The sequence below is a fragment of the Macaca thibetana genome, chromosome 2 (genome assembly GCF_024542745.1).
Source record: "Macaca thibetana thibetana isolate TM-01 chromosome 2, ASM2454274v1, whole genome shotgun sequence".
In the NCBI taxonomy this organism is placed as follows: domain Eukaryota; kingdom Metazoa; phylum Chordata; class Mammalia; order Primates; family Cercopithecidae; genus Macaca; species Macaca thibetana.
The window spans coordinates 151,849,315-151,865,840 of NC_065579.1; the positions used below are offsets into that span (position 1 = coordinate 151,849,315).

The following is a 16,526-nucleotide window of genomic DNA, read 5'->3' on the forward strand; positions in this document are numbered from 1 at the left end:
ATAGCAAATGATTAAGGAATACACACAGAAGGTGAAATGGCCAAGGGCTGCTGCATACAAAGCCCGCTGAATGGCAATCACCTAGCTGACTCATTCCTCTCCACTGTTGACCATAAGAGTGAGTTACACATACACACAAGGTCAGTCTCACTGTATGCTTGTCCACTGAAGCATGGTGTGTACGATCTGATCTTTAGACATTCTGTGGACAATTATTCAATGGGGACTCTTATTGTGTTCAAGACCCTGGATATAAGGAGAGGAAAGAATATAAAAACATTGGATAAGACATTTACAGATTTTCTAATGGAGGTATACGAGAAAAATGACATGTGTAAACCTTCGCAGTGGCAGCATAAAATGCTCTGTGTGCACCAAATCCATTTTGCTTACTTCCTGGACAATATTTCTCAAGTTTCCTGCAGTTCAGTTTCAACAGTAGTGTCCCTGCAGTTAATGGAATATGGGTGGAAGTGAATTCCACCTTCAGGCCTGGCCAATATAAAGCTCCTTAATATGAAACCGCATTCTCCCTTGCAGTGACCTTGGACATCACATTTAGAGATAATGGTGTCAAAGGGTGGAAGGAGCTTGGGTCCCTGAATGACCACGTGAAGTGGTTGACACTCCCACCACCACCCCAGCTGCCAACTACACTGAACTCTGATGAGAAGAACAAATAAACTTGTGTTGTGGCCAGGCGCAGTGGCTCACGCCTGTAATCCCAACACCTTGGGAGAATGAGGCAGGCGGATCACTTGAGGTCAGGAGTTCGAGACCAGCCTGGCCAACATGGTGAAATGCTGTCTCTACCAAAAATACAAAAATTAGCTGAGCATGGTGACACACGCCTCTAATCCCAGTTACTCGGGAGGCTGAGGCAGGAGAATCGCTTGAAGCTGGGAGGCGAAGCTTGCAGTAAGCCTAGATTGTACCACTGCACTCCAGCCTGGGCAATTCCATCTCAGAAAAATAAACAAACAAACAAACAAACAAACTTGTGTTGTGTTAGGTTACTGATTTGGGAGGTTGTTTGTTACAACAGTTAGACCACTCTGTTGTGTGCTGGCTATCATGCCATGAACACACTCATGCTAAGTTTAAAAAAAAAAAATAGCTTAAGGATAGAGCAACTACATGAATTAGCACTAAGTGAGACAGGTATAACAAATCAGAATGACTGCTGGGCTAGGGAGGAGGCTGTATGTGTTTAATCCCTGCTGCCACTCTTTAGCCATGTGACCTTGGGCATGTCTCTTAATCGTAAAATGAGGGTATAGGACTAAGTGAATTGGATTGAAAGAATCTTTCCAGCAACATAGTTTTATAACCCCATCAATATTAGACGCTTCACCACAAGAAAGGCTTAATTGACCAAAAAAGAGCATTAACAATCAAGCCAAGAGTCCCAGAAAGAGATAAAAGGGCTGGGCTGGCATGGAAAGACTTGAGAGAAGAGGAGGAAGTTCAGCAGGTCTTGAAGGGTATGTGGAACTGGGTAGAGAAAAGTGGGATAGAGGTAATTGTGAGCAACAGAAGCACAGGGAGAGTGCTGCAATTGCATCAGACAATTTAGAAAACAGCGATTAGACTGATGTGGCTCAAAAGGAGCACATTTGTGCAGAATGAAGAAAATGAGGCCAGAAAAGCAGACTAGAACCAAAAGGTGGTCTGGACTTTATCTCCCAGTTTGTGGTGAGGGTGAGTCATGGAAGGCTTCCATGAAAAGGATGGCAGGCTATTTAGCAATAGTGCAAAGGGCTGGTCAGGTTTAAGGAGAAGGGTGGCAGACACAGACAGAGCAAGCAGGGAGCTCCTGCCATGCTGAACTTGTGAGGTAAAAAGGAAGGGCCTGTGGTGAGAGAAGGATGGAAAAGGAAAACTTTAAAAGAAAATGAGGCTGGGTGCAGTGGCTCATGCCTATAATCTCAGCACTCTGGGAGGCCAAGGCGGGAGGGTCACTTGGGGCCAGGAGTTCAAGACCAGCCTGGGTAACATAGTGAGACCATGTCTCCACAAAAAATGTTAAAAATTGGCTGGGCATGGCAGTGCATGCTATGATAGCCCCAGCTACTTAGGAGGTTGTGGTAGGAGGATTGCTTGAGCCAGGGAGGTTGAGGCTGCAGTGAGCCAAGATAGCCTGAGCAACAGAGTGAAACCTTCTCTCCAAAAAAAAAAAAAAAGGTCTCTATAATCAGCAGATGTGAAAGGCGTGATGCGTGAAATGTCTAGTAGGTGACGAGCAGACTGATTGTGTACTTCAAGAGAAATGAGGCGGCCAGAAAGGCCCCTGCTTGGGGAGGAAGATGACACATGCGGCTTCGGGCATGTTGGCTCTAATATACTTCCCAAAAGAAGGTCAGACAGAAATTCTGGAATTGAGAGAGGAGTCCAGTCTGGGGATATGGATTTGAAAACATCAGAATTTCCGACCACAGGTAAGCAGTATTTCTCTGCTCTTGCCCTTTTCTCTTCTCCAAGACCTTCCAAGTGCTGGTTTCTACCTTTCAGATCCAGCCCAACTAAGCTTATCCTGGAACAGGACAGTAGCTCAGTGCTGACATCACCTGACATTGGTGTGTGTGCCTTTCCCTGCCCTGTCACCTCCTGCTGATGCCTCAGTTTCAAACTTTTCGCATGAGGTTTCGGGCATGCCTAGTGCATTCATGGTGCAGTGTCTTCTGCTATCCCCATCCCTGAGAAACAGAATCCAGTTAGTACCTACTCTCCACACACACTTTGCTCAGTTCTGAAACTGTCTACCCCGTTCCAATTAATTTCAAGAGTCCCAGCCTTAGGGCCATTGTCAGGGATCAGTGTGGAGTAACTATTCAGCAAAGAATCTCTGCTTCCCTTAAAGGAGTCAACTTAAGTATCTTGTGTAGACCACCCAAATTTCTAGCTGACTACTATCCTTAGAGTCCAGGTCAGGTAAAAACAGGTTAGAAAACGGGCCTAAAATCCCCAGGACAATGAAAAGTCTATTGGTGGAGGGGGACTGGGGCTTTCGCTGGGAACACATTTGGGAGTTTTAAGCAAATTTAAAACAGTGCTAACATGTCAGTTAAGACAGAGTTAAGGTAAAAATCTACGACGTCATAAGAACCACAGATGTGATTAAATTTTAGATCTAGGGCTATGGAGCAAGAATAAATATGCACATATAAAACCACTTCCTGGTCTGAAGTTGAGCTTGAGAGTATAGCACTTTGGCATCTTCCAAGAAAAAGATAAGGATTTAGGAGATCCCAACAACAAACACTGGGAGCTTGGGGAGCCAGTTCCACAAGTGAGGAATGGAAAGCAGGAATTACTCTAAAGAGACAAAAAATTCCTATTTCATGAAACTCCTGAGCTGCCTAAGAAAGCCATGCATGCTAAATTCTACAGTTTTAACAGGACATCCATATTAGATAAAAATAAGCCATATATCCCTATCCAATCTTTTTGCCAAATAAAGGCAGCTCTCACTCCAGTGCCATTTTCCAAAAGAGAAAGTTGCAGAAAACTACATGTTCTCAAGATAATTTCAATAAAAGAGGACAATGATTATATATTGTTCCTTTTCCTTAAGGTTTAGATACATGTATCACTTTATCTCTCTGGTTCGGTTCATTCAGAGTAGTTCACTTCCTACCCTTTATAATGGCATGCTTAGCTATGAAAACTAGTTGCTTCTTTAGTAAATGTCAGGTGGCATGACAGCTCAATGCCCAGATGCTAGTTGAGCATTGGAGTCCACAACAGCTAATTGGTCGCTAGCTGTTTCCTACAGCAGACGAGATAAGAAGAACTGCTGTCTTTTAGAGGACTGCAATCCTCCAATCCAATCCTGCACCAGTGCTCAAAAGCCTGTGTTCACAGAGGAGTCACAACTTCCTGTTTTGGCTTCAGAGCACAGCACCCTCACACCCAGTGCTCAGGAAGCAGTGCTAAGCCACATGCGACTCCCTTGGACATATCATGTCCTTGCTTCTCAGCGGCTGGCTCAGCACAAGTGGAAAGTAAAGATCAGCTCATCACCACCTCTCTGGCACTTCTTTGCCCTCCCCTCTATTGCAACGTGTCTCCCAGGCCCCAGAGAGAGCAGTTCCAATCGTTATGACCTGAGCCCTAAAAGCCACCCTCTGCACAGCTGGCTCAGAATATGAAGAGGATGCAGTCCAAGGCAGCTCCCAGCGGAGCACATCCTGCATTGTGGAAGTCAAGAAGAGAGGGCTGACCCCCTCAAGTGCTGCCTTTAATAACTGCTTGGTGAATGTCAGAGTCATCTCAACTGAGATTTTACCTGGTTCTTTAACATCTTCTTTGGTCTTGGATTCCTGAAACGCAAACAATAAAGTAGCATTAATACATTATTAACAATTTCTTTACATAAGAAAATGTCCCTGGGACCAGCCTGGAGATGGAGGATAAACAGAAACAATAATGAAAAGGTCTGATAATGGTGCTCTTGAATACATCTGGGGCCATACATAGTGGCATATTCACTTTCAAGTCACAAAAAGTACCAATGAAGATGAGACACAAATAACAGAAACCCCAATTAACACCAAGTGTTTGGGAATATGAGGTACATCCTACATCAGAGAAACATCTTAGCTCATAATTTTTCCCTTGTTTAATATTTCTTGAGGCTGAACTTGGTGACTCACACCTGTAATTTCAGCATTTGGGAGGCCAACGTGGGAGGATCGCTTGAGGCCAGGAGTTCAAAGCCAGCCTGGGCAACATGGTGAGACCCCATCTCTAAAAAAAAAAATTTAGGAAAAAAAAATTGGCCAGGCATGGTGATGCATGCCTGTAGTCCCAACTACTTGGGAGGCTGAGGCAGGAGGATCACTTGAGCCCAGGAGTTCAAGGTTACAGTGAGCTATAATGGTGCCACTGCACTCCAGCCTGGGAGACAGATCAAGGCACTGTCTCTAAAAAAGATAACAATTAAATTAAGGCCAGGTGCAGTGGCTCACACCTGTAATGCCAGCACTTTGGGAGGCCAAGGCAATTGGATTACATGAGCCCAGGAGTTCGAGACCAGCCTAGGCAACATGATAAAACCCTGACTCTACAAAAAATACAAAAAATTAGCCAGGTGTGGTGGCATGCGCCTGCAGTCCCAGTTACTGGGGAGGCTGAGGTGGGGGGATCACCTAAGCCCAGGAGGTCAAGGAGTCAGTGAGCCATGATCATGCCACTGCACTTCAGCCTGGGCAACAGAGTGAGACCCTGTCTCTGAAAAAGAATACTAAAACAAATAAAAATAAAACATTTATTGAGTGTTTATTATATATAACAAGAACTGTGCCATGTGCTTTATACAGATCATCTTGTTTAACCCTCACAATAATCCTACAATCTGTTGTTGAATCATTATTGTTACTATTCCATTTTACAATTGGGGTGATACTTAATACATGTGGTATGGATTGCTGTCTCTTCAAAATGACATACAAAATAAAACAAATATAACAGGTTCCAGGTTATAAAGAACTCAGGAGACACAGACCCCAAGTTTTACATCCCAAACCACCATTATTATAACCCCCAAGTCTTGACTTTTCCAAATGTGTTTAAAATCACAAAAAGTACCCCTAGCCAGGTGTGGTGGCTTACGCCTATAATCCCAGCACTTTGGGAGGCCTAGGTGGGTGGATCACGAGGTCAGGAGTTCGATACCAGCCTGGCCAATATGGTGAAACCCCGTCTCTACTAAAAATACAAAAATTATCTGGGCATAGTGGCGTATGCCTGTAGTCCCAGATACTCGGGAGGCTAAGGCAGAAGAATCGCCAGGAGGCGGAGGTTGCAGTGAGCCGAGATCACACCACTGCACTCCAGCCTGGGTGACAGAGCAAGATTGCATTTAAAAAAAAAAAAAAAAAAGAAGTACCCCCTTTTACTTTATCCCATACTACCCTACCCTACCACTGCCCTCACTCCCCCTACATTTGTAATCTGCTTTCCTCACTGCAGTTTGCTTCCTACTTTTCTTTCCACTGTATTTTCCTCATTGTGATTCTCATTTCACACACCTTGGAAGACCTAAATCCCTTTTATTCATGCCTAAAGTTTACTTGCCTGTGTTAGAAGTTCCTCCTCAAAGACATGATGGATTTCATCTGTGGTTTCAGGTAACTGGACAGTTAATTTGAATGTTCCTTTTCCTTGCAATACTAACTCATGATTTTTTCTCTCCAGAACCTTCTGCCGAACTGAAATGTCCAAAAGGGGGAAAAACAGCCAAATGACAAGCAATCTTTATTTACAAAATTATTCTATGATTTCTATGGGCTGCGTTACCATCCATCAATGGCTTTGTCGGTTTCTCAAGAGAGGCTACGTGAAGTAAAAGAGGAAAAGTTTAGCAAGCAGACATGGATTTGAATTGCATCCTTAAACTGACTTTTTAATATTGACCATGTTTCCTAATAAGCCGTACTTACAAAGCCTTAGTTTTCTTGTCTATTTGTAAGGTTAATGGAGATATGTTGGTAATGTATGATAAAATAGACACATCTGAAACAGGGTTTAAAATGTTATGTCAATTTATACCAACTTTTCAGAAATCCTGTGAACTGTATAAAAGTGAGATACAGCTTCCCATTCATTTCTATTTGCTATACACGAATAAATACAGACAAGTGCTGGTGGGCTCATTCTTATTATCTGCCTATTAGGTTTATATGAATCAAATCAGGTTATGCTATGGGCCCGCACCTGTTGAGGCCATTTCCTGGCATGGAGGGTGGAGAGTGGAGAATATCCTCTGCAGAAGAAGAATGCTCTTCGGGGACTTCAAGGGCAGGTCATTCATTGTCAGCAAATTCCTGACCCTTTTTAGTGAGAAAGTGGTTCCTCAAGTAGGAAACTGAAACTGACTAGGGATTTTCCACCCCCAAGAACTTTGACCATACTAGGTTTTGAGTTTGTTTTTGTTTTGTTTTGTTTTTGTTTTGTTTTGTTTTTTGTTTTGCTTTGTTTTGTTTTTTTTTTTTTTTTTTTGAGATGGAGTCTTTCTCTGTCGCCATGCTGGAGTGCAGTGGTGCGATCTCTCCTCACTGCAACCTCCACCTCCCTGGTTCAAGAGATTCCCCCGCCTCAGCCTCCCAAGTAGCTGGGATTACAGGCACACACCACCACGCTCAGCTAATTTTTTGTGTGTGTTTTAGTAGGGATGGGGTTTCATCATGTTGGCCAGGATGGTCTTGATCTCCTGACCTTGTGATCCGCCCGTCTCGGCCTCCCAAAGTGCTGGGTTTGCAGGCATGAGCCACCGCGCCTGGCCGGTTGTGAGTTTTAATAAGTTTTGGGTCATCTGTGCTGGGGGTAAGACAAGAGGGGCCACTGGAGCAGCCTGGGGGTGGAGGAAGAGGAGTTGTGGGCTGGGGCTGGTCAAGGATGATAGCCCAGAAGTAAGACTAAAATCTTTTCTGCTTGGAGGGCTAGAATTGAGTTATTTTATCATCACAAAATTATATTTTGTGATATTTGTATTTTTATTCATTTGGGGTTGTCAGCAAACTACAGAAATTCTGAAACTTTAACACACCAAGGTCACCTGGGATGCCGGTGAAACACATGCTTACCACCCACCCCACATTCACTGAACCTGAATCTCTAAAACAGAGCTGGGAAGGTGCCTGGTTAACCTGCTCTCCAGGTGATTCAGATGGGTGAGACCTACTTCTAAGGATAATGGAATCTAAAGAAGAAAGAAGCATCCTTAAGGGCCAGATGGATGGTGATGTTGACTTCTGAAGTCAAAGTGGGGAAAACTCTCAAGGGAAAGCGACACCCAAAAGGGAAAAGATCACATAGTTGCCCTTCTGAGCACTCCTTGGTGAAATTAATCCTAGGAAAACATGGTATTTTGTTTTCATAAGGGCCATGAGCCAATCATGTCTCCTGTCCCCCTCCTTCCTTCCTTCTGTGCACCTTTCTTTTTCTGTTTCATTTTTCCCTTTTAGATCCCTTCTGGGGCCCTCTAATTGCATGGCCTCAGCCTCAGCCTCCCTGCTTCTCCTCTGGCCCAAACGCTTCTCCAAATTCAGAGACAAGAAAGCGAAATTAGGGGTTGACTAGATCCCAATGGGTCACCATCCATAAGATGCCAGTGGAAAAGGCGCCCATTCTGGGAGCTGCAGGTCACAGGCTTCCCATTGCAGACCAGGGAGGCCCTTGAGCCAGCAGATCATCGGTGGGCTCTTGACTCACCAAGTAGTGGGGAGTAGGGGAGTGGGGAGTAGTGGGGAAGAAGGGAAAAAGCCCCTTAATGGCCTGTAAGGAGGGAACTTTGCCGACTTTCCCCCCTCCAAAGATCAAATCTCCCAACCCACTGTCACTTCAGAATATCATCCTTGCTCCCAATCTGAGCACTAGAGACTCAGGGAAGAGGCCCCGGCAGGCCGTCGACAATGTGGCCGCTGTGACGGCTCTACGTTGACATTCAGGCCGTGTGATTTTAGGCAGCGCCTCTGCCCCTCTCCCAAGTGACCCCAGGACCTCTGGAAATCTCCAAGCCCCACGAGGAATCTCTGTGACTTGTCACGTTTCTTAAAGAAAAGGAAAAGACAGAAAAGGATGACAAGAGGATAGACTCACTTCACAACAACAACAAACAATAACACCACCACAACAGGGAAAGACAGAAAATGATCGAGGGATAAAGAGTCACTTGCGCTGTTCCGCCGCCACCTCCGGGCCGCGCCGTTAAGCGCCTGGAAACGCAGGGCGCCGGGGAACCGCAGCGCCCCGGGAGCGCTCGGAGTCCATTCTGTCGCCCCCGCCCCCGCCCCCGGCTCGGCCACCTCCGCTACAGCAGCCGCCGGAGCCGGGCGGGTCCCCCTCCCGTGTGCGCCCCGCCGCCATCTCCCTGGAGGGAGGGCAGAGGCGCCCCCTCCTCACCCCACCCCTCGCGCCCCTCACCGTCCTCCGGGTAGAAGAGCACCAGGAAGCGGGACGGGCTCCTGGGATCCTGGTGGACCTCACACTCGCCGCCTCCCGACTTCTTCCGGCTCTGGAAGTACATCTGCAATTTGGTGCTCAAGTTCTTCGGGGGGTCGGGGCCCCAAGAGCCCTCGACCAGCAGCGGGAAGGAGCCCGGCACAGCCATCCTCAGCACCGCTCTCCGCCGGACTGCAGGGGCCGCGCCAACTCCGGGCCGCTAACTTTGACTCTTTCGCTTTCGTTTCCTGGAAAACTCCCAGGCCTTGGTTTCCTTTTGCCTTCAGCCTAAGACAGCGGACCCAGGAATGGCCGAGTCATCCCCCGCCCACCTCCCCACCTTCGCATTCGGCCCACAGCCAAGGCCAAAGTAACCCTTTGGGGCTGGCCAGCGGCGCCCCGGGAAGGCGGCCTCCGTTCACCTGTGCTCCGCGGGCTCCCACACCCCCTCCTAACTCCGGCCCCACTGCCTGCCGCTCACCCCAACCGCAGATCAAGTCGGCAGCTTTGGGGCACCAGACCTTGGCCAAACACAAAGATCATTTAATTTTTGCCGCAGGCCGACCCTTTACAAAAGAATAAAATGACTCGCAAACTGTGGCCCTTTTAGAATGTTTGCTGCCTATTTGGGGGCTTTTTCAGCAATCAATGTGATTATCAGAATTTTACGTTGCTTTCCCTGTTTGGCTTTCTGTTCCTTAATCTGTTAGTATTACACGTCTAGAAATGTGGGAGAAACAATTACACTCACAGGTTTTTTTGTGGAATATTTACTAGGCGCCATGAACTCACTCACTGAGCTCTCACTGAGATCACGGAGCTATGGTGAACACAGCGGGGAATAGGTGCTCTGGGAAAGAATGTACATGTGTTCCTGGAACAGATGAGGAGTGGCTCCTAGCCCAGCTATGGTGGCTCAGGGAGGGTTTATGGGGCCGTGACATGTAACCTGATAACCCCAAGGATATGGAGGGGGAGGGAGCTTGGAGGGTTAGGAAGCGGAGTTCCACGGTGTGATTCACGCGTACAGGATCACTCCGGCTGCTGCGTGGTGGCTAGAATGGAGGCAGAGAGGTCAGCCAAGTGGCTACCATAGTGTCCCAGGTGAGAGACAAGGGTGGCTGAGACTGGGATGCTGGCAGAGAAGAACTGAGAAAAGGAGGATCTCAATTAATAGTGAAAGCAGGACTTGCTGAAGAATGTGAGCCTTGAGAGAAGGAAAAGCTCAAGGATGACTCCATGGTCAGCCACAGATGGCCCGTGCAAGTGGCTGGATAATAGTGGCATCTGCAAGAGGGGAGGCCAAGTGGTGGGAGAGAAGCTGGGGCTGTGTGTTTCCTTGACCCCAAATAAAGCAGTGTTGCAAGTCGAGTTGGGAGGGGATTATCATTCCAGTGCTACCGATACTTCAGGTCAGAGAAGTGTCTGCTGGACTGCTGGGGACCCGCACGCATCGTCTCCTGGAGAGGAGGGAGTAGAGGGAGATGGCAGCTTCTGAGGACTGAAAGGGAGGGAAGGAAGTGGAAGCAGCGAGCGTAACAGGCTCTTTGCAGAAATGTGACCGTGAAGGGGAAAAAGGAGCCAGGCAGCAAGTTGTGGGGTTACAGGATCGGGCTGAATTTCAGAATGAAGAGAACCAGAGATGGGCCAAATGGTTTACCTGGCTTTTATTTCGGCTCTATAATAATTCTAAACAGTATACAGATATTTTTCTCCTGCCTCCAGCTTGCTACCTGCAGATGGCGCTCATCATCTGATCCAAACTGCTCTGGACCCCTGCATGCGGAGGAGGGGAGGACAAGCGCCCTCAGCCAAACTTGGTGACCGTTTCTCCCCAGGGCCTTTCCATCTGATCCCAAACCACAAGTAAAATCAGCATTCCTCCTCTCCCACTCTCCCCTGAGTTTGGGGTTCCAGAACTCAGCAAAAAGTTTCTCTTTTTCCTCACATAATTATTGTATAAGAAATAAAGTCAGAGGCATTTCTGGATTACTTTCGAGGGTTTATTTAATTATCAACAACGTGTCTTACCACCTGAGGTCTGCTTATCACGCCTGGGTGGACTGGGAAGGAGCTATCAGAGGATCAGGATGACAGGTCTTGAAAACCAAGGAAGGGAAGTTCTAGAAGGGGCAAATTGTTGAACAGCATTAGCTCCTGCAGTACTTTGTTTCCTGTAAGTTATTTTCTCCCTGTTCACTTGAAGAATGCTTATCCTCTCACAATTCTCTGTCTCCTGTGGGTATCTGCCTTCTGACCCCTTCTTCCTGGGAAGCACGTGTCTTCTCAGGGCCTGGGGCTGGGGTGGCCTTCTGCTGTAGAAGTGGCCGTGTTCATATCACTGTTCCTTGGTTCTCCTTCCACCTCACAGCCACAGCTCATCTTAACATAACAGCCCATGTCTGCATTTTTGGGCTGAACTTCCCTTTCCCTACTTCATCTAATTTCCCCTTTTTGGTTTCTCTACAAACTGCTGTAGCCTAGCATCGTGCTCCTTTGAACTTCTCTACCAACTAGCATCAGCCTCCCCATTTCTCCCATTGAGGCATAAAGGAGGGAAAGGGCTGCTTTCCCTTCTGTACTGAATCAGTGAGTTGTAGGTACCTCACACCCACCACTCCACCTCATTTTGCTCCTGAAACTCCTGGCCCAGTCACCCCAAAATAAGACATGGTCATAAATCAAGGGAAAAGTACTCCAAGAAGTTCTGCCCTCAGAGGGAGCCCCCTGATGGACACATCACAGTCCTTGGCCTCACTCCCTATGCTCAGGTACCTTTTGGGAGCTTTTATCTTCAAACCTCCATAGGGACAGTCTCCATACCCCTCAATTGACCAGGACAGTAATTACTAATGATGTATTTTCCCAAACAGAAGTAATTTTGTTTCACCAATACTACGGTTGAGTGGGAGGTGGAGGTGGCATCTCCAAAAGAGTCCAGAGTAGACTTGATCTTTCCATGTTTGTGTAAAGACCTTTCCTCATCATGCAATTAGGTAACCATTGAATTGAACACACATGTGTATGTCTCAAGACAAACATTCATTCTCAGTATAATCTAGATCACAGTTTTAAAAATAGAAACACACAATATTTTATTACCATACTATATCATGCACAATACCTACCAGTAATGGCTGTTAAATATTGAGCAACCAGATTTTTGAAACAAAGTTTCCATGTGTGTTATGTTTATTATAAATTTTACTGATAAAATGGTTGGATAACACATAATTTACAAATAATAACAGAATGTGTAATACTTCATTGTAATTTCTAAATAGCTGATTGATTCTCAAACAATGTTTCAAAGATTTTTCCCACACTTCTATCTATACTAATCATTCTGGATTTTGTTTCTTTGAATTATTGGGCAGGGAAGATACTTAAGTATGGAAGATTATTGCTCTAATTTGAGTGAAATAAAAGTTTATTAGCGCAAGACAAACATAACTCATTTAATGATAAAGTTTGTGTTGGAGATATGTATCTATATCTATATCTATATTTTAAAAAGCCATAGCCAACCTATGGTTGCCATTGAGGAATGAGTGTAGTTTTGACATAAATGTAAGTTGACACTTTTGTTTACATTAACAAGTGAAATGAAAGTGAAGCAATGCAGATATATGTCAGAACCCTTATTTGTCAATGACATAATTCCTTCTTTACTAAACTGGATAAAAATTTTCAAATACTGGAAGAGTATTTCCTCAATTGTTTGTGCTTTTTACAATGTAATAGCTATAGATGTGACCCACTTTTAAATAATCTGCCCTGTTAGCATATTCTCCATCACTTTAAGTCCAGATAACCAACAAAGCAATAACTCAGGCCCTGATTTGTAGTGTTTGTCAATTCCACGATGTAAATATTCTCACTACAGCTGATGAAGTTCCTAGTGTGATTTCACTGAATGCTGAGTTGGAAAGAGATGAACAGTGGCACACCTTTACAAATATCACAGATATTTATTATCTAAAAGCTCCAAATCCTAGATCCATCAAAGCCTGAGGCAGGACGTTTTTATTGGATTATGGACTGCCTGGAAATGTAGCGACGGAGTCAATGTGGTAATCAAATTTAAAGAAAAACAACAAAAACTGTCAGAATTCAACTTGAAAATTAAAAGAACTCATTGAGTTCTGGGCTCACTTCCAGAACTGTCTGTGTCAGTCTGTGTCACCCAGACACATCTCCACTAAATTCTTGAATAATAAAGACAGAAAGATGTTTCCAGAAGTTTTACTCAAACATCTAATCTCACCTTTCTTCTTGGTTGCTACAATGACCTCAGATCATGCAGCTCAAGGAATAATTTGTTTATATTACTATTATACTAGAAGACAAAAGTATTTCCTTTGAAGCCTAAAAAAATGCTTTCACAAGGGAAAAATATAAAATGAAGACTGTGCAGAAATAAATAGTATAAGCCTAACTCTTCAGTTCAGTTTTGCGGACAGGTTAGGAAATAGCTTTAATTTCAGTCAGTCACCACAGGTTCTTTCTCTCCTACCATTTCATATTTGAATGATTCTTATGATCTTCTTCTCATATGATTCTCTTGTATGAACCTTATCTCAAAGTATGAACTTTGTTTCCCAAGAACATTAATATATTTACTTATTTTCTCAATCCTTCAGTACACACAACATAGTTTGGAATTGGAACTCTGTTACAAGCTGAATGCTTGTATCCCCCCAAATTCGTATGTTAAATCCTAACTCCTAATGTGATGGGTATTAGGAAGTGATGCCTTTAGGAAGTGATTAGGTCATAAGGGTGGTGCCCTCATAAGTCAGATTAGTGCCCTTATAAAAGAGAACCCAGAGGGCTCCTCTCTGCCTTTTGCCATGGGAAGGCATGGCAAGAATATGACCATCTGTAAATCAGCAATTTGGGCCCTCTGTAGACATGAAATCTGCTGGCACCTTGATCTTAGACTTCCCAGACTCCAGAACTGTGAGAAACACATTTCTGTTATTTATTAGCTAGCCAGTCTATGGTACTTTGTTATAGCAAAACTGAATAGACTAAGACAAACACCAATACAATTATCAACAACAAATCTACTAAATAAACTGTAAGATTTCTCTGTAGTTCTTTTTATCCACTGAATAGAAACTATCGAGGGTGTATAGTAAGATTACTAGGCTCAAAAGTTATTTGGAATACTTTTTTCCTGAGTATAGTTTTGTTATAAGACACATAATCAGGGTCATCATTTCTGTTTGGATTCAATTTTAGGGTTTTTCCTCATACTTGTTGACTTTCTTTTTGGAAATGATAAAATTTTGACACTCATAAATCAAAACCATATAAAGATATTCAGAGAAGTCCCCTAATCCTCTCACTCCATCTCTACTATATCTGTAAGTAACCAGGTAAGCATATCATCAGTTTCTGGAATATAGTTTCCCTGTTTTCTTTTGGCAAAAATGTGTGTTTTGTGTATGACTTTTTCTTCTTTTCATACAATAGGTAACATGCTATAAATAAGTAATCTATATCTCTATCTATACACAGTTATACTTTGACTTTTACATTTAATATATGCTCTAAGTTATTCCATATCAGATCACAGAGATCTTCCTCATTATTTTTTACAGCTGCCCAGTTCACTGAAGTATGGATATATAGAGTTTATTTAACTCATCTCTTAGGCCTGACATTTAGGGCATCTCTAATATCTTGCAATTACAAATAATGTCACGTTGAGTAACCTTGCACATGTTTGTCTGGTTATTTGTTTGTTTTTTGAGGGAGTATATTTTCAGTGTAAATCCCTAGATGTGGGAATGACAGGTTAAAGAGTAAATGCACATACACTTTCCTTATATATTGCAAATTTCTTTCTATAGGTGTTTCAGTTATCTGGTTAGATAACAAACCATTCCAAAATATAATGGCTTAAAACACAACCATTTTATATTTATCACAACTCTGTGAGTTGGCTGGGCAGGAATCAGCCAAGATGGTTCATCTCTGCTATCTGAGGTGCCGGTTAAGCTTGCTTATACGGCTGCTATGTGGTCTAGAAGATCTAAGATGGCCTCACTCATACCTGGCCCCTCAGCTAGGATGGTTAGAATACAGGGCCTTCCTTTGATGTGGTCTCTCAGGCAGGGTAGCCTAGACTTTATATGGCCCTGGCTTCACAGTGAGCAAAAATTTAAACTGCAAGTCTTCTTAAGGCATGGGCTTTGAGGTCACATAACATTGCTTCCCCCATTTGATAGGTAAAAGCAAGTCACAGGGCTAGTTCATATTCATTCACATGGAAGGAGACTGATATGGTTTGGATTTGTGTCCCTGCCCAAGTCTCAGGTCAAATTGTAATCTCCAGTATTGGAGGAGGGGCCTGGTGGGAGGTGACTGGATCATGGGGGCTGATTTCTCCTTTGCTGTTTTTGTGATAGTGAATGAGTTTTCATGAAATCTGATTGCTTAAAAGTGTGTAGCACCTTCCCCTTCTCTCTATTCCTCCTGCGCTGACCATGTGAAGGCATGTCTGCTTGCTTACCCTTTGCCTTCCACCATGATTGTAAGTTTCCTGAGACTTCTGCAGACATTCTTCCTGTACAGCTTGCAGAACTGTAAGCCAATTAAACCACTTTTCTTTGTAAATTACCCAGTCTCAGGGATTTCTTTATAGCAATGTGAGAATGGACTAACAGAGAGACTACACTGGGTATGAATACAGGAAAGTAGAAGTCATGGGGGCAGCATTTTGTAACAGTCTACCGCAATAGCAACTGTACCATTTTACACTGCCACCAGCAATGTATGAGAGTACCTGTTTCCCTATAGCTTGCCAATAGAAAATCTTATCATAAAAGTATTGATTATATTATATTTCATGAAAAAAACAGACTGAAATTCACAAATTGATTTTACAACCCATTATTACAGTAGGATCTACAGTTCACAAAACAGTATAGTAACTCATTTAATTCTCACAACAAACTTATAAGACAATTAATATTATTTCCACTTTACTATGAGGAAACTGGTTAACAAGAGACATGCCTAACCTAACTGGTTAACAAGAGACTTACCTAACTAAAGACATAGAAAATATCTTGGTTATCAAGAAAATATCAAGGTTAAATATCTTGCCCAAGGCCACACAGCTAGAGAATGGTCAAGCTAGGATACAAACCCAGGCTGTCTTGCTGTAGAGTTCAATATTATGCTATACTTTCATACTGCATACTGCAATGCTCTCTGCTTGGATCCCTTCTTCAGGGTTATAAACCCATTCCCCAGCTGCTGGAAATATTGGCTGCTGACAACTCATAGCAGCATCTCTCATTGATCTTGCCTTTGCCTTACCTCTCCCACCTTCAGCAGAGATTACTGTTGACTCTTATGTTTGAATCCAGGTCTACCTCAAGGCCAAGTTAACCATAACATATTTATATGGCCTGAATAACAAAGCTCTGGTAGTGATTGTATGGGAAAATAGAGACTTTCATACCTGGTAGATGATTTGTTAATTTTTCCTTGTGATATTGCCACTTTCTGCTTATCTTCTTTTGATTTTGCTTAATTTGAGGCTATAGTTTCAAGGTTTTTATCTT

The 16,526-nt window shown here is 43.9% G+C and overlaps 2 protein-coding genes across 2 annotated transcripts in view; one reads left to right on the plus strand and one right to left on the minus strand.

Annotated features, from left to right (window-relative positions):
* PARP14 (poly(ADP-ribose) polymerase family member 14) overlaps positions 1 to 9,378 on the minus strand; it is a 51,031-nt gene extending 41,653 nt beyond the window's left edge. The window contains exons 1-3 of the mRNA XM_050781825.1: positions 8,926 to 9,378; positions 6,079 to 6,212; positions 4,289 to 4,322 (exon numbers count right to left, since the gene is read on the minus strand). Coding sequence (XP_050637782.1) covers positions 4,289 to 4,322; positions 6,079 to 6,212; positions 8,926 to 9,112 — 355 coding nt within the window. The 5' untranslated portion in view covers positions 9,113 to 9,378. The remainder of the gene's footprint in view (positions 1 to 4,288; positions 4,323 to 6,078; positions 6,213 to 8,925) is intronic.
* The window catches only part of KPNA1 (karyopherin subunit alpha 1), a 335,799-nt gene that overhangs the window by 74,931 nt on the left and 244,342 nt on the right, over positions 1 to 16,526 (plus strand). The window lies entirely within an intron of this gene.